A 25,627-nucleotide genomic window follows, 5' to 3' on the forward strand; every position below is an offset into this window, starting at 1 on the left:
ATATACCGTTATTTCTTTTCCAATGAAATCAATTTCCCAATGGACTTGGAAGAAATAGATTTTGACTTGCAAAAAGTCTTCTGTATCACACTACAAGTAGCTTTGGCGTGATCTTCGGAGCAGAGTACCTAACAATTCTAACAAACATGGGGGCGGCTCTGGTTCTTCTTCTCTCTATCTGTTTCCTTCTTCCCTTTTCCTTCGTCCGTTCATCCTCCGTTCCTCCACTTCTCGGAGCTCATCCTCTCGGTACCTCTTTTCTACGGACCTAATCAACAGTACAAACCCTCGAGGGGTCTTTTTCCTCCCCATAATTAGGTTTTCAGAGCTCTCTCTGGATTCTATCCAGATTCCAATTGGAAAAAGTTTCTTTCAGCATTGAAACTGTGAGATGAAAAATCTGTTTTTTTATGGTTTGCAGATGAAAAGTACTTTGCTTCGAAGGTGATAAAGTGCAAGGACGGTTCCAGAGTGTTCACCAGAGACCGTCTCAATGACAATTTCTGCGACTGCGTTGACGGAACGGATGAGCCCGGTATTTTTCTTTTGTATTCTTGCCATTAAATTAATCTCACCATAAATTTATTTTTTTATTTTATTATTCGATTGGTTAAAAAAAATAATTATTATTCGATTTTTGGCCATTTTTTCCCCTTTGCTGCATATGAAATCGTTAATTTTGTTCAACTCCAAACAACAACCTGAAAAAAAAAAAAAAATTTGATTTTCTTCTGGAAGTATAAGGACCAAATTTAGAGCATTAAAGAAAGTATTATATAAGAATAATAATCTTGAGTTTAACAATAGAGAAATTTGAATTCTTAATACATAAATAAACTTACCAAGAGATTAACTTAAAATAGTATGGGGTATAGCTTGGTAAAATTACCAGGGCCCAGGACCACGGAACCTTTTTTCCCAACCAAAGCTATAACAACCTTAAACTCAAGCTGCATGGTTAAATTTGTTCTCAAAACTAAATCCAACAACATGATAAATAAAGTAACTAAAATGAAAATCTAGAAATGTAAAAATAGAAATCACCTTATTTATTATACAATTACCAATAGTAGGATATCACCAAAGTGTTCCTAAGTCTCCAAATGTTGTAAATATTAGTAAGTAAAATTCACCAACTTAGCTCAGAAAAGTTTTCAAATTCAAACGTTAATGTTGAAACCAGATTCTTCCATAGAGCTTTCACCAAAGGCACTGAGACAAAAATGTATCAGAGAATGTAGTTGCATATAATGTGTGCAAATGCTCTCTGGCAAGGAGTTAGTTCCAGCTCATGTCCAATTTTCTATTACACTGTTGTATGGCATCTGAAGACGTGAGCAAATAGCATCTATGATATGTTAAAAAAGGAACCTAATGAACTGTTTTAACAGAAAAGTGGAGTTGTACCCAGCTTCAGGACCAGTTCGTTTGAATTGTTTGTTATAAAATTCTCACTGTTGCAGGGAAGGGTGGGGGAAAACAAAAAAAAACCACCACTAAGATTGAGATATGTTGATAATCTGGTGAACTTATTTTGGTTTGAATTGACTCAAAATCTTGGACAAGAGCATGGAAGAGAGATGGATAAGCCACCTACTTCTCCTTATGGAGACATATAGAAGGAAATTATGATTCTCAGTTCATGTTCTTATACTAGAGAAACATTTACAGTATTTTTACTGGAGATTCTTTAAGATTAGCTTTGGAATTAGTCGAATGATCAATTGAATGGAAGATTGCAATACTCTAATGGATAGCTTTGTTGCTTTTTGCTATAATATTTAATGCTAGTGCTTGTTTTAATTATGAAAAAACAAAGCTATATATCCTTGATGGTATGTTAAAGATGACAACTTCAGATCAAAGCCAAGGAGATTTGAAAGAAAAAGACGTGGAATTTTTCACTCAGTTATTATTAAAATGAAAATTGTGTCACTTTATTTTATTTACTGTTTCAGAACGTTAGATGGATGGAGCCAGGGAAAAATGTTGCTTTTGTTAATTTAATAATAAGTTTGTTGTCTGTAGAAGTGAAAGGAGCATCTTTTTTTAATCTATTTTGTATTCAAGCTCTTTTATTTTGTTTATAATCCAGAGGTAATGTAATTTGTGCATAATGCTGTTTCAAACTGTGACGATTGTTTGGCTTTCTTCTCATTTGCAGGGACTTCAGCTTGTCCTGCAGGAAAATTTTATTGTAGGAATTTAGGAAGCACACCACAGTTTATATTTTCTTCTCGAGTTAATGATCGTTTTTGTGGTAAGTATTATTTAATTGATCAAGATAACTAAAGCAATTAAAGCTTCTATAATTAGTTCCACTTGATAAATGTATATAAATGTATGTATCATTCAGATGGCTAGAGAAAAGATTTCTAGTATAGTTTGTAACCATCTGGAAATGTGATGTGATGCAATGTAATCTTCCTCTTGCAAAATATATTTGGTTTGAACTTTGAAAAAGTAGATAATTTACTTGTATGGTCAATTGCTTAGTCATTCAAAATGGTTTTATAGCAATTGACTTAGTTACTCTATATACCACTTTACACCAACCAAGTTATTTAAACTAGTCAAGTCCTATTGTGGATCTTAGTTCGTGAGGAGATTCCATTTTGCATTCTAATAAATTAATCTTTCTTTGATGTCACTGTTGTGTCCTCAAATTGATGTCAGTTGCCAATTCAATATATTTTAGATTGCTGTGATGGAAGTGATGAATATGATGGAAGCATCAATTGTCCCCATACATGCATCATGGGTGGGAGTGTTGTATACGAAAGCCACCATGGTATCTCGAGAGTCAGTGATCTGGGCAATATTTACGGAGAAACCAAAAACAGAATAAGCTTGGATGATTTGATTGAGAAGCTTAAAGGTATTCTTTTTCACATGATGGTATGGCCACTTGAATATAATATTTGAATTAACGGTCTGGCTTCGTGATTACAGGATTGAAGGTAGTGATAATTCTTCAGGTGTTACTAATTAGCTGTGTGGTGGCATTTCGGATATTTCGACGGCATGCTGCCAGGCGTAAAAGAAGAGGTTATCAATGGGGTAATCCAATACGAACAACTTCCATTATGGTAATATTTTCAAATGCTTTTTTCTGCTTTCTTTGTCAGTTCTGCCTAATAAGCTGCTGTAACCATGTCATATTATCTTTCAGGCTGCTTTTGGATTTGGTCGTACTAGCTATGTTTAGTGCATGAAATAGATGAAGTGCCATGTCCATGGTGGTTATTTTCATTGACGGTTCCGTGTTTATAAAAAGATACCAACTGTAAAGGTTGATTGTAACAGTTTTGCAGACTGAAAATTCTCTCTGAGGGAGACAAAAAGGGTTAGAAAAACATGTAATGTAGATTGCAGCATAGATGGGACTAATGTCAATGTTTATAGGGCTTTTCGTCATTGAACTAAAAGAATTTTGTTTGAAGTTGTCTACAAAATAGAATGTCATGCCATATTCAAACATTAATCGTGCCTTTTGCTTGAGCAGCTGAGTATAAAAAAGTCATTTACATGAAATTAAAGACAAAATTAATAAAGAATGAATAAAGAACAGGGAATCACTTATTGATTTCAATCCAGAACCTTAAAATTAATAAAGAATGAGGAAAGAACACGGAATCACTCGGTGATTTCAATACAAACCTTGCATATGGATGAGGTGAACATGCCATTGTATGGATAACATTCTCGGTTCCATCTCCTATAAAAATATATATTTTATACAAAATATAATATTTATAGAATATAATATTATATATAGTTTTAAAAAGATAAAAAAAATAATTTATAATTAGAAACCTAGAGATGTTTAAATATACGTGTATATATATATGTGTGTGTGTGTATTTATGGGGTATATTTGGGTTAGAGCATTTGCAAATTGTATTTTGCCCTCCCCATTTTTAAAATTTAGGATTGACATTGCCCTTTTAATGATAAATATTACTGTCAATATCAAATTTTGATATTGGCCCATGCAATAGCATACACCAATAAATAACACTGGTAGATATATATTTTATTTGATTATATTATTATATTAACCTTTTATCACAATTATATGTCATATCTTCATCTATCATTTTTTTCATCAATTAAACTTTATTTATTTTTCTTTATATTTAAAATTTTATTTGCTACCATATTTTATTTTATCTACCAACATTTCTTTTCATCTACCACCCTTTCACCTTTTTTTTTTTTTTAAATTTTTATTTTACCACCATATCTATATTATCTACCATACTTTTTAATCTAACTATTTACCATTTCTTTTCAATTTCTCCCCCTGTGTTAATTAGGTTTTCATTTGCATGGGTCGTAAGTTTAAAAAAAAAAGAAAAAAAGAAAAAAAAGAAATTGCAGCAAGGAAAATAATTTGCAAGAAGGCATTGGGTGGCCAGAAAAGGGTGGGATGGGTTGCCAAATGAAGAATATTGGGTTGGCTCCACTTTCTTTAACTTTAATAATTAAAAATATTAAAAATTAAAAATTATATTATTTAATGATGTGGATCCTTATTGTGGTGGAGACCAAGAAAGGCCAATAGTATTAATTGCATTTTTAATTTGGTAACAGGAGTATAATTGACATTTTTTGCAATGCGTCATTGGAGAGCATAAAAAGTCTTAACTATGATATTTTTATTTTTTATTTTTTATTTCTTATTTTTGCATTGCAATACCATTGGAGATGCTTTTAGGTATGGGTAGGAAGCATAATTCCCATTTTAAGGTTTTGAAAGTTGAAATTTTTTTACTAAAATATATTTAAATAAATATAAAATTGAGTATTAATTTTACATGTGCCCCCATTAATTTTTCAGTTTCTTTCGAAGTTACTATTGTTGTTGTTGTCGTGGTTGATGTTGTTTTTTGGTAAACTTTCAATCTTATCCATTCAATGCTAATTATACATCTGTTTACTAAAAATAAATAAATAAACAATCTAATATTTATCAATTTTAAAGTTTAGTCCCATTCTTCTAGGTGATAGAGCCTAATATAATGTGGGCATTTGAACGTCTTATAATATGTTGCGAGATGCACTCCTCCTACAACATGTTGCATGACATTCAAACATCTAGGTTATTTTGGGCTCTATCCTTGAGGAGAAAATTCTTCTTTAAAATTTACCTAATTAGTTTATAAATTTATAAATTGTAGATGTTATCTTTTCAATCTAATCCTAATTAATCTAATATTTTTTTTTTATATATAAAAATAAAGTACAATTAATCTAAACTTAAATATTGAAACAAAAAATTAAATCCTTTTTACTTTCATCATAAGACAGAAATATAACTATACAATACTACTCATAGATGTATAGATTTAATATAACTATACAATACTACTCATAGATGTATAGATTTTGTTTTTTTTAATTCTCTAAATATCCAATAAGCATATAGAGATTGGTAAAGCTGCCAAAAGGATGGTTAGATAATAAAACATATTTGATTTAGTAATGTAATTTGTGTTTACTTTTTAATTCTAACCGATAATTTCTTCACTTAATAATTTAATTTTACATAAAAGTTTTTAGTTAGAAGTTATATAAATTTTGTTGGGGATAAATTTGGACCCTTGTTTCCATTGACCAAAACCTCTTTTCCCATCATTGTACCCTTAGGTCCAACTCTGTTGCCTCTACAAAATAGAAAAACGGTTTCTACCTCTCCAATAAATATGATTTTTCAAGTATGTTTTACCATAATTGAAAAAGAAAAAAAGATAGGTTTGGTATTGATGGGAGAACAAAGAAAGAAGATAGAAAGAGAAAAGTGGGTTGGTAGAATTTTTTTGGGGATTTGTGCTCTTTTATCTTTTTTTTTTTTTTTCATCATTACCTATATATATATATATATATGTGTGTGTGTGTGTGTGTGTATTTAAATGGAAGGTGAACATTGCTTCAAACCTTAATATTTCTAGATTGGAAAGATGTGACTTAGGTTTAGAAACCCTTAAAGCCTTTCTATGAACAGCTAATTTAACTATTGGAGAGTTATTTTCTTCCCTCTTTCTTATCTTACCATGGTGAAAACTCATAGTTTGCCTCTCTAATAAAATGCCTCATGTAAAAAGAACGATAAGGAAATGTTTTTGGGCTTTGGGCTCAAATGATCTAGACCTATTGATGTACCATCTTCATAAGTTACAACAAAGCTTCCCATCCCATAACATAAGCCCTTTAAATTGAAAATTAAATAAATATATTATTCAATTTTTTAAACAAATAGTTTTAACTTATGAGGAGACTTCATCTATGGAAAGTATAATAACTTTGAGGGAGACTTTTTTAACTTCTATTCTTAGTATGGTTTCCTAAAATTCAAACTCCACGGACCTCATTTTGACAATTCAGTTAAAGCATATTAGTGCAGCCCTAACCTTTGATTCAAATCCCTCATCAATTGAATACTGGGATTTTCTTGATAGGCTCTATTAGGGGAACGATCAAAACTTCTTGTCGTTTGCCTTCACACTCCCCTATTAGATCATGTTTAGAACCAACTGGGAGAAAATTCAAGTCCTTTCTCATCTTCCAAAACCTTGATTCCTCTGTTTTAACTGATTTGTAGAAAAGGAAGAAATCCATGGTTTAATATAAGCCTCTGCTCACTTTTCTTTTCTTTTCTTTTTTTTTTTTAAACAACCGGCTAAGATTTATAAACCATCTCATCTAAATCACAAACAAACCAAAAACTAAGCTAGGGGGCATTGGGAAAATTTAAGGTTGGCCTCTTGCTTCAGTTAATGATTTTCCTTTCTTTTTTCTTTTGAATATATATATATATATATATATTTGTATTAAAGAGGATCATGTTCTCAAACCATGCTTATAGAGTAGACTTGTCTACATGGGCATAAAATTGGGCCTCCCGAAATGATGTTTAATATTAGGTTCTCACCTTATGAAAAGAACATGGTCCTCTCTATAGTAAAATTCATTATGTATATATGTGAATTTATGGTTTTCACCTCTATAGCAAAACATGACTTTTTTTCTTCTTCTTTTTGTTATTTTATCCTTTTTTTCTTTTATGTGACCCATACGATTAGTTCCAATAACATTATAGACACCATTGCAGACGAAAATAAAAGAAACTAACAATAATCAAAATTTATACCGAACTTTTCTTCAAAAGAAAGAACACAAGGCAATCCCCTGCGGTTGCCTTTAACACAATGTGAATGAGAGGACAATGAATGCTATTATGGAACTGTCCAAACATGAGTTTAATTTTGGCATTGATTTCAGCCAAATTGTGGCTTTATTTGAAGCGAAGGACATCGCTAACCAAACGACAACCCAATGATGAGAACCCGCCTATACCCGTAAAATCGATAACCCACTGGGGTGCTGATCGTATACAGTTGAAGATTGGGCTAATCACTATGGCACAAGTGATGCGAATCCGCCTGTGCCCGCACAACTGACAACCCGTTGGGGTGCTGACCTGATGCGGATGAAGACCGGACCGATACTAGGGCTCAAGCTAAGAGGTTTAGGGACAACCTTGCTGCCTTTATCTAGGGAGTAATTCATTCTCAAGAGAGCTTATCCATAACCGAAGATCCAAGACCTGTTTTGAGCATAAAAGTGGTGGAAGCAGATACGGACCCGGGGAGCGGTTTTCGTGCATTTATGGAGTCCCGGTAGCATGAAATGGTTCTAACACTTTATGGATTTAATAAATATCTCTAAGAGGCCATGGAATCAATTCAAGGCAGCTTCAAAGGCAATCAAAGAGGTGCTGTGTGCATAAGAGGAAGCTTGGCCGGTTTTGCTGTATTTTCCGCTGACTTTACTATATTTTGCTGAGTTGGCTTTTTCTCTTTCCTCCAAGCAAGGGCAACGTGTGGGACTTCATGATCAGCCTATTTGGAATGTTAAAAAGCATATGGAACCTGATTTGGATCTCAAATTTGTCAAAGATTGGTCAAAATTAACTTAGTCAAAAAGCTAGTATTCTAGTTTCCTAATTTGATTTCTACTTTTTCTTTTAGGAAATTACCTTTACTTTTGGTTTTTATTTATTTATTTGCTGGAAAAATAAGTTTAGGAAAGTTATTATTTTATTATTTTCATTGTAAATTAATTAATTCCTAATTCAAAATAAGGGAATTAGTTCATCCAAATTAGATTATGAAAGGATGTGAAATTAGGCAATTTCCTAATTGGATTCTATGTTGACCGAAATTTTCTAATCCTTTTAGAGTTTTATTTTGTTCATTCAAAGCCTATTTAAAGTCTTATTTTCAATGAGAAATCAAGCTTGAATTTTATACAGAAAATTATTTGTGAGATTGAATTCTCTTTGTTCTTTTGAACATCTAAAACACCATCAGTGAATGAGTGTTTTAGTTTGACTTATCAATAGGCCTTTCATCACCTATTGTGGCGTCTTCTTATATACCAAGTTTCTAATCACAGGTTGGTTAGGGGTCAAAGTGACTATTAGAACTTGAACATAATTAGATCCGAGCTAATATAATACGGGTTTAGGCGCAGGTCGTCCTAGGTTCATATCATTTGGTATCAAAGCTGAATTTTGTTCAGGTTTGATCTATCTTTATTTGCTTTATTTGTTTTTGTGTTAATATACAATTTTAGCATTAGGTTAAGGTTGCTTCTATCATCACACACGTTCTGCATATTTAAAAAAGAAAAAAGAAAAAATTCATTCCTAGTTAAATTAGGATTTCCTAGTTTTATCGTATTTTTTGGTTCCTAGTTTATTGGTTGTTTTCATCGTTGTTCTTGTTAATTTTGATTTTTTTATTATTTTTATTTGTTGTTTTAGTCTTAAATATTTCATATATTCAAAAAAAAAAAAGAAAAAGAAAAAGAAAAGCCGAACAGGTATTAAAAAAATAATTTCGATTTGTTGAATTTGGTGTTGAAATTTATTGCTGAAAATTTCTTGGAGTTCTGTTTTGTTGATTATTTATTCAATATTTGGAGTTGCTGGAGAATTATTTTTTTTGCTGGATATTTGAATTTTGGGTGCTTAAATTATTTGGACTAAAATTAGTTAAAGGATTTGATACAAAACTTGAATTACAAGAACAACAACCAACACTATTCTTTAATTTTGTTCGTGTTTAAAATTCTTTTTCTAAAATTTTATTCTTGAATCCTTAATTTCCTACCATCTGGTCCAATTCTTATTGATTTCAAAATTTTCCTTGTTAATTTGCCTTATTTTGCCTAGAAAAGCGGAAAACTAGATTTCACCAATTTATACGATATTGCTTGCTTTTGCTGCTGTTTTGTTGATAAGTTAAATTAAAACATACTTGTGAGCTAATTGCTGTTTTATGGGTGTTTTAATTAGAACTTTGAGATAATTCATTGAGTGGAAAAAGGTAAGAGTGTGTGAGCTTAAAAGAGGGTAAAAGCTGAAACTACTGTGAAAACACGAGTGTCGAGACCTTGATTGAGTGAAACACGTGAGGGAGTGAATTTTGGTGAGAATTTATTTTATTTGGCATTATTTATACTAGCATGGAAGATTCAAGGTTGAGGAGAGGAGATTCACTACTAAGAATTAATGAAGAAGAATCCATAGGATTCCATGGAGATTCCCGAGCTAGGGAGTGGTGAGCAAACGGACATGAGGGCTATCTTAGAACAATTGTAGTGGATGAATGCTCAATTTGACCACATAAATCAAAGGATGGACAAAGTAGAAACATCTCATGGTGGACTAAATTTGAGGCAAGAGTTCCATGGAGGTCGAGGAGGCCGTGGACGACCTAGAGAGGAGTTTGAAGAGGAAACTTTTTAAGCTGATTTCAAGGAAGGAATCGATAAAACACTTGCTATCCAAGAGAGGCTAGGCCATTGGAGGCATAGGAGAGAGGAGGTAGATGATGATCTTGGCAACATTAAGGTAAACATACCACCTTTCATGGGGAAAAGTGACCCGGAGGCTTATTTGGAATGGGAGGAGCGTATGGAGATGATCTTCAATTGCCACAACTATTCGGAGGCTAAGAAGGTGAAATTGGCAGCAATCGAATTTGGTCATTATGCACTCCAATGGTGGACCAATGAGAAAAACACCCAAAGGAGAGTTGGTGATGACTTAGTCACTATATGGCGACAAATGAAAGGAGCCATGAGAAAACAGTTCGTACCATCACACTATCATAGGTTGCTGCATCAAAGACTTCAATCTTTATCTTAAGGAACTAGGTCCGTAGAGGATTATTATAAAGAGATGGAGATGCTTATGATGAGGTTAAGCATGAATGAAGATAGAGAAACAACCATGGCAAGGTTTATTGGTCATTTGAATTGTGAAATAGCTAATCAACTAGAATTGCAACAATATGTAGAATTGGAAGAGATGTTGCTTGTGTCTATTAAATTAGAGGATCAATTGAAGAGAAGGGGTGTAGTAATATGAACCTAGGACGACCTGCACCTAAACCCGTATTATATTAACCCGGATCTAGTAATGTTCAAGTTCTAATGGTCACCTTAACCCTTAATCAACCTGTGATTAGAAACCTTTGTATATAATGAAGATGCTACAATAGGTGATGGAAGGTCTATTGATAAGTCAAACTAAAACACTCATTCACTAATGGTGTTTTAGGTGTTCAAAAGAACAAAGAGAATTCAATCTCACAAATAACTTTTTGTATAAAATTCAAGCTTGATTTCTCATTAAAATAAGCCTTTAAATAGGCTTTGAATGAGCAAAATAAAACCCTAAAAGGATTAGAAAATTTCGGCCAACATAGAATCTAATTAGGAAATTGCCTAATTTAACACCCTTTCCTAATCTAATTTGGATTAATTGATTCCCTTATTTTAAATTAGGAACTAATTAATTTACAATGAAAATAATAAAATAATAACTTTCCTAAATTTATTTTTCCAGCAAATAAATAAATAAAATCCAAAAAAGTAATGGTAATTTCCTAAAACAAAAAGTAGAAACAAATTAGGAAACTAAAATACTAGCTTTTTAACTAAGTTGACTTTGACTAATCTTTGACCAATTTAGGCTCCAAATCAGCTTCCATATGTTTGTAGGATACCAAATAGGCTGATTATGAAGTCCCACACATTGCTCTTGCTTGGAGTAAAAAGAAAAAATCAACTCATAAAAATATAGTAAAGTCAGCAAGCAATAAAACAATTTTCGGCCAAATTTTGAAGCTGTCCGTACAAGTTGGTTTTACTTCTGCGTTGAATTGTTTCCATAACCTCTTAGTGATATTTATTTAATCCATAAAGAGTTGGAACCATTTATTGCTGCCCGGACTCCAAAAATGCACCAAAACTGCTACCCGGGCCCTATAAGCTTCCACCACTTGTATGCCCAAAACAGGTCTTGGATTTTCGGGGATGGACAAGTGCTCTTGAGTATGAATTACCCCCTAGATAAAAGCATCAAAGTTTTCCCTAAACCTCTTAGCTTGAGCCCTAGTGATTGGCCTGGTCTTATTCCGTATCAGGTCAGCAACCCAGCAGGTTATCGGTTGTGCGGGCATGGACGGGTTCGCATCATTCCCCTCCTCTTGAAAAGGATTTGTCCTCAAATCAAGATCATCACCTGCAGAAAAAGGAGATAATTCAGTAACATTAAATGTGGCACTAACATTGTACTTACCTATAAGTAAAATTTGTCAGCATTTTCATTGATTCGCTCCAAACTTTGAAAAAGTCCATCCCCTTGAGGCATAAGCTTTGACTTTTGTTGCTTTGGAAACCTTTTCTTTCTTAAGTGCAACCAAATCCAATCTCTTGGGTCAAACACTAACATAATAAAATCTAAAAATGCATGCTCATTATGGTAAAAATTATACTTTTTAAAGTTTGCAAATAATCTCTTCCAAATTTTAAAATTTCCACAAAGGAAAGCTCTCAACAAGTCAGATAAAGTTTTATACAACAAAAACATTTTTAAATAAGCATGTTAATGATTCATGACCAGAAATGGTTTCTTACTCAATATAGCTTTATTAACATCCCCAAAACTCAAATAAAAATTTTTATTTTTCCTCTCTTTTCTTTCTTTTTCTTTCTTCCCTTCGGTTTGGCTCTCACTCTCGGCTTTTCTAACTTCTCTCACACTCTCGGGTTTCCCATGATTTTTCCACTCAGTTTGAGTCTTAGAGCACTTACCTGGTTGGTCTTGCATGGCTTGGACTCCTTGGATGGGTGTTGTTGCCGTGAGGGCCATGCTAGTTCTCTCCTAGAGTTGTTCGGCCACCCTCCTTTGTTGTATTTGTATTTGATCTTTGTACACCTCTTATGGAGTTAATGCCTCTAGCTTGACCTTTTTATCTTTAAATCTAAAAACAATACTATTCTCTCTACCAGAATGAATAGCATCTCTATCAAATTGCCAAGGTCTACCAAGTAAAATATGTCCCGCATGCATAATCACAACATCACACAAAACCACATCCACATACTTATCAATGCTGAATTTTATTTTATCTTGTTTATTAACTTTCATCTCACCACTATCATTAAGCCATTGTAACCTATATGGTTCTAGATGTTTAATAGTTGTTAAGCCTAATTTATCAACCACAATGTTACTAATTACATTAGTACAACTCCCACTATCAATAATCATGCTACAAATCTTACCTTGGATCTCACATCGGGTGTGGAAGATGTTCTCTCTTTGAATTTCATCATCATCTTTGTATGCAGCCAGCATTCTCCTAGAAACCAATCTTAATTCAGCATGGGAAGCATTCAAAGTTTCAGCCTCACCTTCAAGCTCTTCCTACTTCTCTTGCTCTGTTTCATCACCACTTTCCTCACTTTTCGATTCTAGTTTACCATTACCCTTCAGCACCATGATCCTTCTATTCGGGCATTAGCTAGCAATGTGTTCTCATCCCTGGCATTTGAAACAAAACAATTTCTCTTGATCTTGAAGGTTTAAGATCAGATTTTACCTCATTCTTTGGTGCTTGGACAGATTCGATCTTGCACTCCCTTTTTGGCCGATTTGAACTTTCTTCTCCAACTTTCGGCTTTGGGTTGTTTTCAAAGGTAGGATTGTATCTCCAGCCACTCGATTTGAACTTTTTTCTCCAACTTTCAACTTTGGGTTGTTTTCAAAGGTAGGATTGTATCTCCAGCCACTTGGATTTGTCCAAGTTCGAATCTGATACGAACCTAGGATGATCTGCTTCTAAACCCTATGATATTAGCCCGGATCTAATTATGTTCAAGTTCTAATGATCACCACAACCAACCTGTGATTAGAAACCTTGGTATATCAAAGACACCACAATAGGTGATGGATGTTCTATTGATAAGTCAAAACTAAAACACTCATTCACTAATGGTGTTTTAGGTGTTCAAAGAGAACAAAGAGAATTCACTCTCACAATTAATTTTCTGTATAAAATTCAAGCTTGATTTCTCATTGAAAATAAGCCTTTAAATAGGCTAAGATTACAAAGCAAAAACCCTAAAAAAATTAATTCAAAACCGGACTCAAAGTGTGGAGAAAAATAAAGTAGAGAAAAGGAAAGTGCCTAATTTTTCCTAGTTTCTTAAACTAATTCGGATTAATTAATTCTTTTATTTTGAATTAGGAATTAATTAATTTACAATTGAAATACTAAAATAATAAATTTCCTAAACTTATTTTTCCAGAAAATAAATAAATAAAAATCAAAATAGAAGACTAATTTCCTAAAACAAAAAGTCAAAATCAAATTAGAAAACCAAAATACTAGCTTTTTGACTAAGTTGATTTTGACCAATCTTTGACCAATTTGAAGTCCAAATCAGCTTCAATAGGCTTTTTAGGATGCCAAATAAGCTGAATATGAAGTCCCACACGTTTCCCATGCTTGGAAGAGGAAGAAAAAGACAACTCAGCAAAATACAGTAAAGCCAGCACAAAATACATTAAAAAATAGGCCAAATTTGAAGCTATCCGTACAACCCCTTTTTGAATGCCTTGGAAGCTTCCTTGAATTGATTCCATATCCTCTTAGACATATGTGTTGAATCCATGAAGAGTTGGAACCATTTTATGCTGCCTGTTGTCCATATTTGCACCAAAACTGCTACCCGAGTCTGTATCGGCTTCCACCACTTGTATGGTTAGGATAGGTCTTGGCTCTTCGGATATGGACAACCCTTTTGAGTATGAATTATTCCCTGGATAAAAGCAACGATATTTTCCTTAAACTTCTTAACTTAAGCCCTAGTGATTGGCCCGATCTTCATCCGTATCGAGTCAGCACCCTAGCGGGTTGTCGGTTGTGCGGGCTCGGACGGAATCACATCAGAATCTGTCCAAGCACCAAATAATGAGGTAAAATCTGTTCCTAAACCTTCAAGATCTAGATAAATTATTTGTTTTAAGTGCCAAGGATGAGGACACATTGCTAGCCAATTCCTGAATAGAAGAATTATGGTGTTAAAGGGTAATGGTGAGCAAGAATCGGAAAGTGAAGAAAGTGAGTGTGAGACCGAACAAGGAGAGGAAGAACTTGAAGATGAGGCCGAGACACTCCATGCATCCAATTCCAAATTAAACTTGGTTTCTAGGAGAGTACTTACTATCTACAAGGATAAGGATAAAGTTCAAAGAGAAAACATCTTCCACACCCGATGTGAAATCCAAGGTAAGATTTGTAGTATGATTATTGATAGTGGAAGTTGTACAAATGTTATTAGTAACCTTGTGGTTGATAAATTAGGCTTAATAACTATTAAACATCCAAAACCTTATAGATTACAATGGCTTAATGATAGTGGTGAGATGAAAGTAAATAAACAAGTCAAAGTAAAATTTAGCATAGATAAATATGTGGATGTTGTTTTGTGTGATGTTGTGCCTATGCATGCCGAACATATTCTATTAGGTAGGCCATGGCAATTTGATAAAGATGCTACTCATTATGGTTGAGAAAATAGTATTGTTTTTAGATTTAAAGGTAAGAAGGTCAAGCTGGAGCCATTAACTCCCAAGGAAGTGTAAAGAGATCAATTTCAAATACATCAAAGGAGGGAGGTCGAAAAACTCAAGGAGAAGGCTAGTATGGCACCAACAGCTTCACCAGCCATCCAAGAAGGTAAGTCCGAGCTTACTGTTCAAGGTAAGTCTTCTAAAACAAACTGAGTGGAAAAATCATTTGAAAATTGAAAGTGGAGTGAGAAAAAGAGAGGAAGCCGAGAGACAAGGTGGGAAACCCAAGAGAGATGGAGAAAGTGTGGTGGCCGAGAGAGAGAAAGGAAAAGCAAGAAAATAAAGGAAAAATAAAAATTTTTATTTGAGCTTTGGGGATGTTAATAAAGCTATCTTGAGTAAGAAACCATTGCTAGTCATGATTTATAAAGATAATTATTTTAATGATCAAGCTAACTTTGAAGAACTTGAATTGCCAAGTTCAATTCTTTATCTTTTGCAAGATTTTCACAATGTTTCTTTCACTATTTTAATCATATTCCACTCACATTAGCATCATAAAAGAAAAATTCACGTAATCTAATTTGTATCGAGGATCAAGGACAGCAGCCATGAATAACATAATATTGATTGTGTTAATTATCCCCTCATATTTATCCAAATTCCCCTTCATATTGGTAGCCATGGTTGTGAAAATCCCACCCTTTTTTAATATCAAGTTATTCAACTGATACGAACATAGGACGACCTGCACCTAAACCCGTATTATATTAGTCTGGATCTAATTATGTTCAAGTTCTAATAGTCACCTTGACCCCTAACCAGTCTATGATTAGAAACATTGGTATATAATGAAGATGCCACAATAGGTGATGGAAGTCCTATTGATAAGTCAAACTAAAACACTCACTCTCTAATGGTGTTTTAGGTGTTCAAAAGAACAAAAAGAAATTCAATCTCATAAAATACATTCTAGATATTATTCATGGTGTGTTCTTCCTAAAAAACAAGCCCTTTTATAATCTAAGATAAAACAAAATTAAACCCTAATACAAGAAGGAAAAACCGGCCATGCAATGAAGAATCCTAATATGGCCGAAAGTCCCCTCCTTTCCTAATCTAATTTAGATTAATTAATTCTTTTATTTTGAATTAGGAATTAATTAATTTACAATGAAAATAATAAAATAATAACTTTCCTAAACTTATTTTTCCAGCAAATAAATAAATAAAATCCAAAAAGTAATGGTAATTTTCTAAAACAGAAAGTAGAATCAAATTAGGAAACTAAAATACTAGCTTTTTGACTAAGTTGACTTTGACCAATATTTGACCGATTTGAGCTCCAAATCAGCTTTAATATGCTTTTTAGGATGCCAAATGAGCTTATTATGAAGTCTCACACGTTTCCTTTGCTTGGAAGAAAGAGAAGAAACCAACTCAGCAAAATACAGTAAAGCCAGTAGAAAATACAGCAAAACCAGCCAATTCTTCAATCCATACGCACAACCCCTTTTTTGATGGGTTTGAATCTGCATTGAATTGATTCCATATCCTCTTAAACATATGTATTGAATCCATGAAGCATTGGACCCAATTCATGCTGCTGGACTCCTTGAATGTACCAAAACTGCTACCTGGGCCTATATCGGCTTCCATCACTTGTAAGCTTAAAATAGGCCTTGTATCTTCGGGTATGGACAAGGCTTTTTGAGAATGAGTTACTCCCTGGATAAAGGCAAGAATGTTTTCCTTAAACCTCTTAGATTAAGCCATAGTGATTGGCCTGGTCTTCATCCGTATCTCATCAGCACTCCCACAGGTTGTCGGTTATTCAGGCACGGGCGAATTCGCATCATCAACTCCATTTGAATTTTAAAAACTCAACGAAATACATATTGGGCATGAAATTCAAAGAACTAAATTTCAAGGTAACATCATAAAAATACTTCAAAATTTTAAGAAAAAACTTGAGCCTTTTCACATTCCTTCTCCTTGCATAAAATCAAAATGAAAGTAATAATGCTCATCCTCTTCCTCCATCATTTTAAAACCTTTTGAAACTCACATGCAATCATAACATGAAATAGGTGGAATTCCACCTAGTAGAAGCATCCAAATCTAAAAGGCCTTTAGAATTAATTTTTCTCTCTTAATACGTGTTTTAAATTTTTTCAAACTTGAGGGAGATGATCTAACATATCTCATAGTAGTATGAATTTTGTTAATTAAGATATGATATTTCAATCCCTTAGCTACGATTAAGTTAGTGAGTATGCCCAACAATGTATATGAAGAAATTAACATTCTAAAAAACGACCATTCCAACTTTTTAGTCTTCTTTTTATGTAAGGCAGAACAACTTCATTAGCAAATGCATTATCCATAAATACAGCAAAAATGTTCTCAATGGGCCATTCAATGAAACAACTCTCAATTAAGTTTCTTATTGTTTCATCTTTATGATTAGAAACTTGACAAAATTTTAATATTCTTTTTGCAACTTCCATCACTATTAATAAAATGAGCCATCACAACCATATAACTAATGTTTTGGTTAGAGGTCTATGTATTGGTAGTAAGGCTAGCCGTTGTGAATCTTCAAAAATAAACTTCTCAATTTTTTTTTTCTTTTCCAAATAAAGTTAATACACATCTCAAGCAATTGTTGTTCGAAATGGTGGATATAACTTTAAACAAGCTACACTACAGAAGTCTCTAAATCTATCCCCTTTTGCAAATGTAAAAGGTAATTCATCTTTAATGATTATCCTAGTTAATGCAGCTCTACAAGCTTCTTCTCTAAATCCCACAACAACAACATTGCTTCCACCACCTTCACTATCATTTTTACCTTTGCAACTTAGGATTTTTTGAATTTTATCCTCAATTTTATATGGATTTATCTTGCATTGAAATATTAAATGAATCAACAAAGTACTAGTTCCATTTTCTTTTTATTGCAAGCATAATCTCTTCCATAATAATTACATGTTCATCTAGGGTCATCAGGATTACCTCCTTTAATTTTAGTGAAGAGTTGCCAAATCATTGATGCAGACCTTGTTAGGAGCCCATGATCAAATTCACCTGGTATATTAGATGGAGAAGTGATACTTGATGATAGCTTTCTAAAGTACATGGAGTCTTAGAGCTGATTCAATATCACTTTCCATCTAAAAATATAAAAAAGAAAAAAGAAAAAAAAGCATACATTATAAATAATTAGCCCATTAAATTGAAACAAATAGAGAGTACATACCTAACAAGTTGGTGACTTTATTCCTCCCACACTCAACAATCTAATAAACATGAGTTGCATACACGTTTTAGATTATTTTTAATATTCTACATCTACAAAAGCACAAAATAGTCATTTATATGAAAATTAAAGTCTTTAGTCTACTCAAATTGCATTTCTCTAGCATACGCTCTTTTAGAATTCCATTTTTATTTAGTAACAAAAAGTAGAAATTTCTAAGAGAAAGGGAAGGTGATCAATTAAGGATTATTTATGATTGACACACCACACAGCTTGGACTTCCTAAATGGAATTAGCTAAGAAGAAGAAGAATAGGGCAAGTTGTCTATTAATGATTCGTTTGCTACATGTAATTGTCTATTTGGTTAATTATCATTGGTTGTAAGAATAAATTAGCATTATGCAGCTTTATAGTTATGCTTATGCTAGTAAAATCATTCTTTAAAAGCTCTCTTTTGTTGCTCAATTTTAATTATATAATGTAGTTAATTTCTTTATAATATGAAGTCGTTTCAAAATTTCATTATAATTGAGCGTATGCCAATAATTTGTACAAAAACAATATTAATAATTTAAAAGCCACCATCTCTCATCCTCCACCTTTTGTAAAATGAAAAATGATAAAACATACAGCAAATGATAGTGTAAAAGAAAAAAAAAAACAAACAAAACGAAAAGCCTAAAAACTCATTTTCATTTTAAAACAAACAATCAAATAGATAAAGAGTAAGAAATTAAAAGTACCAAAATTTTTTCAAATTTAACATAATTTCACAAAATATATGGAGATGGTTAAACTACCATAAATTCACAAAACCATCAACTGGCATAATTACCATGTGCATTGTGTGAGCCATAAAAGTATATGATGTGAGAGAAAATGAGAGAAAGAAAGAGAGAGATGAAGGAGATAGAGGGAGGGGAGAGAGAGAGAGAGAGAGAGGAGGACCAAACCTTAGCTTTCTTGAAACTAGAAAAACAGTGGTATTCTTGATGTCTAAGACAGAGAAATGGAACGAGTTACCATCGAGTAAGAGAAATCTATAGATTATGGCATTCAAAGGAGTAGATCCATACGAAGCATGAAGCAATTGAAAAAGGTTAGTAGGATAGGTGTTGAGCAAGGGTATGAAAAGCTAAGACTAAGACTATGGCAATGAAGGTTGAGACTGTGAGAAAGAGATAGGGTTTAAGAAATTAGGGCATTTTCATATTTGAAGAGGAAAAGGATTGAATGATTGAATGTGAGAATTCTTTAGTATTCTTCTTTTTTCTTTAAATGCTGAGAGAGAAAGATACAATTAATTATTAGTTCTATTATATTTAACTATTATAATTTAATTTATGTAATATGTAAATATATATGTATCATCATTCAATTTGAGTTAGCAGGAATTTATTTTACTAAACACGAAACTCAATAGATAGTAATTGGGTTGTGAAATTTCCTACCCGAAACGCAATCGACCGATTTAGTTACTGACCTAAATAGGTTGGATTGGGTGAAGTGGGTGAGATATGTAGATACGTTACGCACCCTTACTGGGTCATTCATCCTTGTGACTGATGATCTCCATAATATTGAATTCCCAGTAAAATAGTTAAAAACTTGATTTACCTTGATTCGTGCATGGATCGTTCGAGTAATAAAGCTGATTGAGTAAGAGTATCATTCCCATGCGGATTGATTAGACTTGCAAAGCTAGGTCAATTACCATAATAATCATATAACTCAACTTTATTTAAGTAACCAAATACAAATACAAATAGAAATTTAGCTAATTACTAATTTAGTACTAAATACAAACTTAATATAATAGAGAAAAATGGAAAAAAAGAAAAAGAAAAAACATACACACAACCATAATTATGCAAGACCTTAAATTCAATTAGCTTTTCCATGGAATATCTTAATTGATAAATTAATTTCATTCTTTTCAATTACTGACCAATAGGTTCCTAAATTCACCAACTTTCTCTTTCAAGGTTAAGCTAGATTATAGGTAATTTTCAAAAAATCAAATTTCTTCCTAATTTTACCAATTACCTAGTCAATTACGCTTCCTAGTAATAATCCAATGCAAATTGGTTCTTCCAAACTCAAATATAGCCTAAATTAAGGTTACCCAAGACCTAATAGGCTCTCTCAAGCTCAATTGGTTTTTGAATTGTATATACCTAGTTCTAAATTCATCAATTAGCCTTTTTCAAGATCATAATCTTTGAATCTAACCCACACCCAATCAAATTCTCATCTAATAAAGTGTTTGTTTGGTTACTGTCAAGATTAAGGTAACAAAAATAATTGTAAATAAATCCATTCAAATCAATCAATTAAGTCATTCCATTTACAATTTGAGTTATATCAAGTTTCTACATCAAAGATCTAGCACATACTTTAAAATTTAGACAAAGCCAAACATAATACAAAGAGAAATCCTAAATATGATCATGTTCATACAAAATCCAAAGAAATATTTGCAAAAATATGAGAAAAAGAAGAAAGATTAGAGAAAACTAAAAGATGATGGCTCCTTTAATCTTCCCAATCCCTTAGGTTTCCAAGAAATCTCCATATCCCTTGAGTTTCTCATTCTTGAAAGCACTTCTTCCAAGAGCTCTCCTAGAGAACTAAAGCTCTCTCTAGATATGATCTCCCTCTCCGTAGAGATCTTAAGACCCTAGCATCCTAAAAATCTTTCTTTAACTCTTTTCCTTTTACTTTGCATGAAATTTGATTATTTATAGAAAATCCTAGTCTCCATCTCTAAAAACAATCCCAAAACTCTACATTTTTAGCCTATTTACTTTTAGATCTTGATCGAATGGCCCAAATAAAGTCCACAAAAAGTTACATATGCTTCAATGCGTTAATAGAATGCAAGAATTTGGCTACAATTAGCTCAAAAAAACTCCACAAAAGGCTAAATATGTGGGATGAGATGCAGTAGGTGCAAGCACCAAAAATTTGAAGTGGGCATGGCATTTTTGGCATGGCCGTGCCATACTGCTGGATTTTTGAATGGATAGCTCAAAAATGGTGTGTACACCCTTCTTTTCTAAAGTGCACATGCCAAAACTTCATTTATATCCAATGATGGATATTTAAGATCATTCTATGACTATTTTATGGCTAAACATGGGGCTTAATACCTCAAAAGATGCTTGTAATCTAAGATAATGTTTTTAAAAAAATCAATTTTTTACTATGCTTTAGCTTCCAAGATAAAAATCTTCCAAAATAGCTTCAAAACTCCATAAATTGAAGTTCTTTTTAAAAAATCACACAAAAATATTAAATATTATCAAAAGCTTGAGAAAAGAAACAAATAATGAAGCTAAAATAGGCGATATTAGTGCGTAAAATATTCACTAACCACCTTGAATGAATTTCATGTGACTAAGCTCCATAATAGTGGCATGATGTTGTGCTTTTCATCTAGTTGCATTGCTTAGGCTAAGATGGCCTTCATTCAATCAAATCTCTCTATGGTGAGTTGGACCCATATAATTTCTCATTATAACCATTTACTATATTGTTGCATGAGTAAATTCTACAACATATTTGTGTTGAATTCTACACCAAAGTTATGTTGATGCTAGAAATATTTTTCTTTTTCTTTTTTTTTCTTTTTATTTTATTTTTATTTTCTTAACAACAAAGTTACGTATCGGATTATTTACCAAATTTATCAAATCACATGGCAAAAAATGTAGCAACTTCTAATTAATAATGCTATAAGTATAAAAAATTCTACTGAGATTTATACCATGTGATGATGTCATTATCTTGATAACTTATATTTAGTTATACTTATCCACCTTCAATGGTTAACTTACCTATATTTAGGTTTAAATTTTCAACCAATAAAATAATAATACATCAACTTACCACTTCATTTTCCTATACTTTTTTGAAACATATTTGGTACCTCTAGCATTACTCATTTTTTATTGGCTTGCTGTTAGATGTCATTTATTCATTTAATGTTTTCAAACATTAATATATTATCACATCATTTACCACATTATTTGGTAAATGAATTTGGTTAACAATTTGATGCTTCTAGTACCATTGTTCTTTTTATTAAGAAAATTGTAAAATGGAAAATATTATTCTCTACCATTCTACTATTCCCTTTATACTACAAACCTTCTTTTTAGTCTTTCATTAAAAAAAAAAAAAAAAAGGCTAATAGCAGCTATGGCCTCTCAAAACATAGTTATTTGCAAGTTGGTCTCTAACTTATCTTTGGTAAATAACCCAATTAAATAGGATGAGTATTGTATCTTAGCCTCTTATCCATTTGTCATCCATTTCTTAGTAGATTTAGGCATGTGCGAGCCACATGTAAGGATCAAAGTCCAATTTTATATGGTTCATAAGGCAAACTATGCCAAGTCTAGTAGCATATTTCTTTTTAAAGGCACCATATATTAATATTGAGATTTAATTGCACTTTGGTATTTTTAATTTCTTAGAAATAAATGTTATGCAATATATTTTTAAAATTTGCAATTTATATTGTGGAATTGCAATGTGATCAAATTGAATTTTATTGGTTTATAATGTTAATGACCTTTTCCAATGCAACTCACATGACTAACAAGTATATAATATTAGAATGCAATTATTCCAAATTATATAAAGTATGAAGTCCTTGAAGGAAAGCTTAATGATGATGTCCACTCATTTCATTATGATATTATATATTCAATTCACTTAAAGATTAATATGTATATATATATGTAGATATACAGGGTTTTAAATTGTCAAATTATTCAAACTCGAGGGCACTAAAATGCATTTATAGCATATGTTATATGCGAGTTACATTAAACACCTGTAACCTGTTAGCCCTTTAATTATTTAAAAATTCAATTAAGCTAAACTACAAGAAGAGAAATGCTAGTTGCACAGCAAAAAAATCTTTATGCAATCCCATGATGTTTCAACAGATGGTGTTGCCAATGAGCTACGGTAGACCGTCTCTGGTGGCGCTTCTTACTCTTAACCCAACCCTAGCTTTAAGTGAACAATGATTCTTTTTGCCTTCTCTTCGCCTTGGGTCTCTCTCCCTCTCTATCTTCTTATCGGTCTCCCTTTGCCTTTCCTTTAGTATGCCCTTAAAAAAAAAAATACTCATTCCTTTTATTCCTCATCATATATGTCTTTAATCTTCGATCTCAATTTTAATTTTCTTTTTTCAACATTCCAATCTCTCTTTAACACTCCTCTCATTCCACTAGCTCACACCTTACGATAACCAATTTTAGTGTTTGATGAGAAGTAGTTTGCACCCATACAATCGACTGCTCGCTGGGGTGCCTAATCCTGTACAACTGAAGGCGGGGCCAATCACACGGCCACAAGCTAAGAGACTTAAAGACAACCTGATTAGCTTGATACAAGGTGTTATTAATTCTCAAGAGGGCATAATACGAACCTAGGTCGACATGCGCCTAAACCCATATTATATTAGCCCATATCTCAATTAAGTTCAGATTTTAATGGATTGACCTCAACGCCTAACCAACCTGTGATTAGAAATCTTAGTATACTGAAGACATCACAATAGGTGATGGATGCCTTATAGATATGTCAAACTAAAACACTCACTCACTAATAGCGTTTTAGGTGTTCACAGATAACAAAGAGAAATTCAATCTCACAAATACTTTTCTGTATGAATAATGTAATGAATATTATTGATAAAACAAGCCCTTAAATAGGCTAAAAAAGTTACAAAATAAAACTCTAATTAACTAGTTAAAACTGGCCACATAGAATAGGAAACCTAATGATGGCCGAAAATCACCTCTTTTCCTAATCTAATTTGGATTAATTAATTCCTTAATTTTGAAATAGGAATTAATTAATTTAAAATGAAAATAATAAAATAATAACTTTCCTAAGTTGTTTTTCCCATCAAATAAATGAATAGAAACCAAATAAAAGGCTAATTTCCTAAAACAAAAAGTTAAAATCAAATTAGGAAACAAATTGACTATCTTTCTAAGTAAGCTAACTTTGAAAAATCTTCAACTTGTTTGCACTCCAAATCAGCTTCCATATACCATGTAGGATGCCAAATATTATTAATAATGATTCCCATATGTTGCCCCTTGATTGAAATAGGTCAAACTTGCTTGAACAAGAAGAACAGTCAAAGTTAGTGGCTAAACAGCACATTTTCGGTCAAATTTACTTGCTATCCTTACAAGCCCATTTTAGATGCTTTTGATTTTGTCTTGGATGAATTCCATGTCCTCTTCATGATATTCACTGAATCCATGAAGTGTCGGAACCATTTCTTACTGCCCGGAGGCCATATTTGTACAAAAACAGCTACCCAGGTTCATATCGGCTCTTACCACTTGTATACTTAAAACGAGTCTTGTATCTTTAGGTATTGACAAAGAACTTTTGAGAATTAATTTACTCCCTAGATAAAACCAGCCACATTGTCTTTAAATCTCTAAGTTTGAGCCCTAGTAATCGGCTCGATCTTCATCCGTATCGAGTCAGCACCCTACTAGGTTGTCAGTTGTGTAGGCGGATTCTCATTGTTCCCTTCCTCTTGAAAAGGATTTGCCATCAAATCAAAGTGATCACCTGCAGCAAAAGGAGATAAGTCAGCAACATTAAATGTAGTACTAACATTATACTCACCTGGTAAATAAAGTCTGTAGGCATTTTCTTGAATCTGCTCCAAAACTTGAAAAGGTTTATCTCCACGAGGCATAAGCTTCGACTTCCTTTGTACGGGAATCCTCTCCTTCTGATATGAACCTAGGATGACCTACTCCTAAATCCGTATTATATTAGCCTGAATCTAATTATGTTCAAGTTCTAATGGTCACCTTGACCCGCGACCAACCTATGATTAGAAACCTTAGTATATAATGAAGATGCCACAATAGGGAATGGAAGGCCTATTGATAAGTCAAACTAAAACACTCATTCACTAATGGTGTTTTAGATGTTCAAAAGAACAAAGAGAAATTCAATCTCACAAAATAAATTCTGAATATTATTAATGGTGTGTTCTTCCTAAAAAATAAGCCCTTTTATAGGCTAAGAGAAAATAAAATAAAACCTTAAAACAAAAAGGAAAAACCGGCCATGTAATGAAGAATCCTAATATGGCCTAAAGTCTCCTCCTTTTCTAACCTAATTTGGATTAATTAATTCCTTTGTTCTGAATTAGGAATTAATTAATTTACAATAAAAATAATAAAATAATAACTTTCCTAAGCTTATTTTTCCAGCAAAAATAAAAATAAAAAGTAATGGTAATTTCCTAAAACAAAAAGTAGAATCAAATTAGGAAACTAAAATACTAGCTTTTTGACTAAGCTGACTTTGACCAATCTTTGATCAATTTGAGCTCCAAATCAGCTTCAATATGCTTTGCCAAATAAAC

The 25,627-nt window shown here is 32.6% G+C and overlaps 1 protein-coding gene across 1 annotated transcript; it reads left to right on the forward strand.

The window, feature by feature from the left end:
* Positions 1-3,491, forward strand: LOC107417182 (glucosidase 2 subunit beta). The gene is made up of 6 exons (XM_016025773.4): positions 1-249; positions 422-535; positions 2,165-2,260; positions 2,699-2,878; positions 2,953-3,089; positions 3,173-3,491. The coding sequence occupies exons 1-6, from the start codon at positions 147-149 to the stop codon at positions 3,206-3,208; spliced, it is 666 nt and encodes a 221-aa protein (XP_015881259.3). The 5' UTR covers positions 1-146; the 3' UTR covers positions 3,209-3,491.
* Positions 3,492-25,627: the final 22,136 nt, after the last annotated feature.

The sequence above is a fragment of the Ziziphus jujuba genome, chromosome 4 (assembly GCF_031755915.1).
Source record: "Ziziphus jujuba cultivar Dongzao chromosome 4, ASM3175591v1".
Classification (NCBI taxonomy): Eukaryota; Viridiplantae; Streptophyta; class Magnoliopsida; order Rosales; family Rhamnaceae; genus Ziziphus; species Ziziphus jujuba.

Excerpts from the sequence above, each read along its gene's own strand:
- LOC107417182 (XM_016025773.4), top strand. The coding sequence starts at position 147 with ATGGGGGCGGCTCTGGTTCTTCTTCTCTCTATCTGTTTCCTTCTTCCC. Across the intron at positions 2,261-2,698 it reads AGTTAATGATCGTTTTTGTG|ATTGCTGTGATGGAAGTGAT; the intron begins GTAAGTATTATT and ends AATATATTTTAG. Across the intron at positions 3,090-3,172 it reads TACGAACAACTTCCATTATG|GCTGCTTTTGGATTTGGTCG; the intron begins GTAATATTTTCA and ends ATTATCTTTCAG.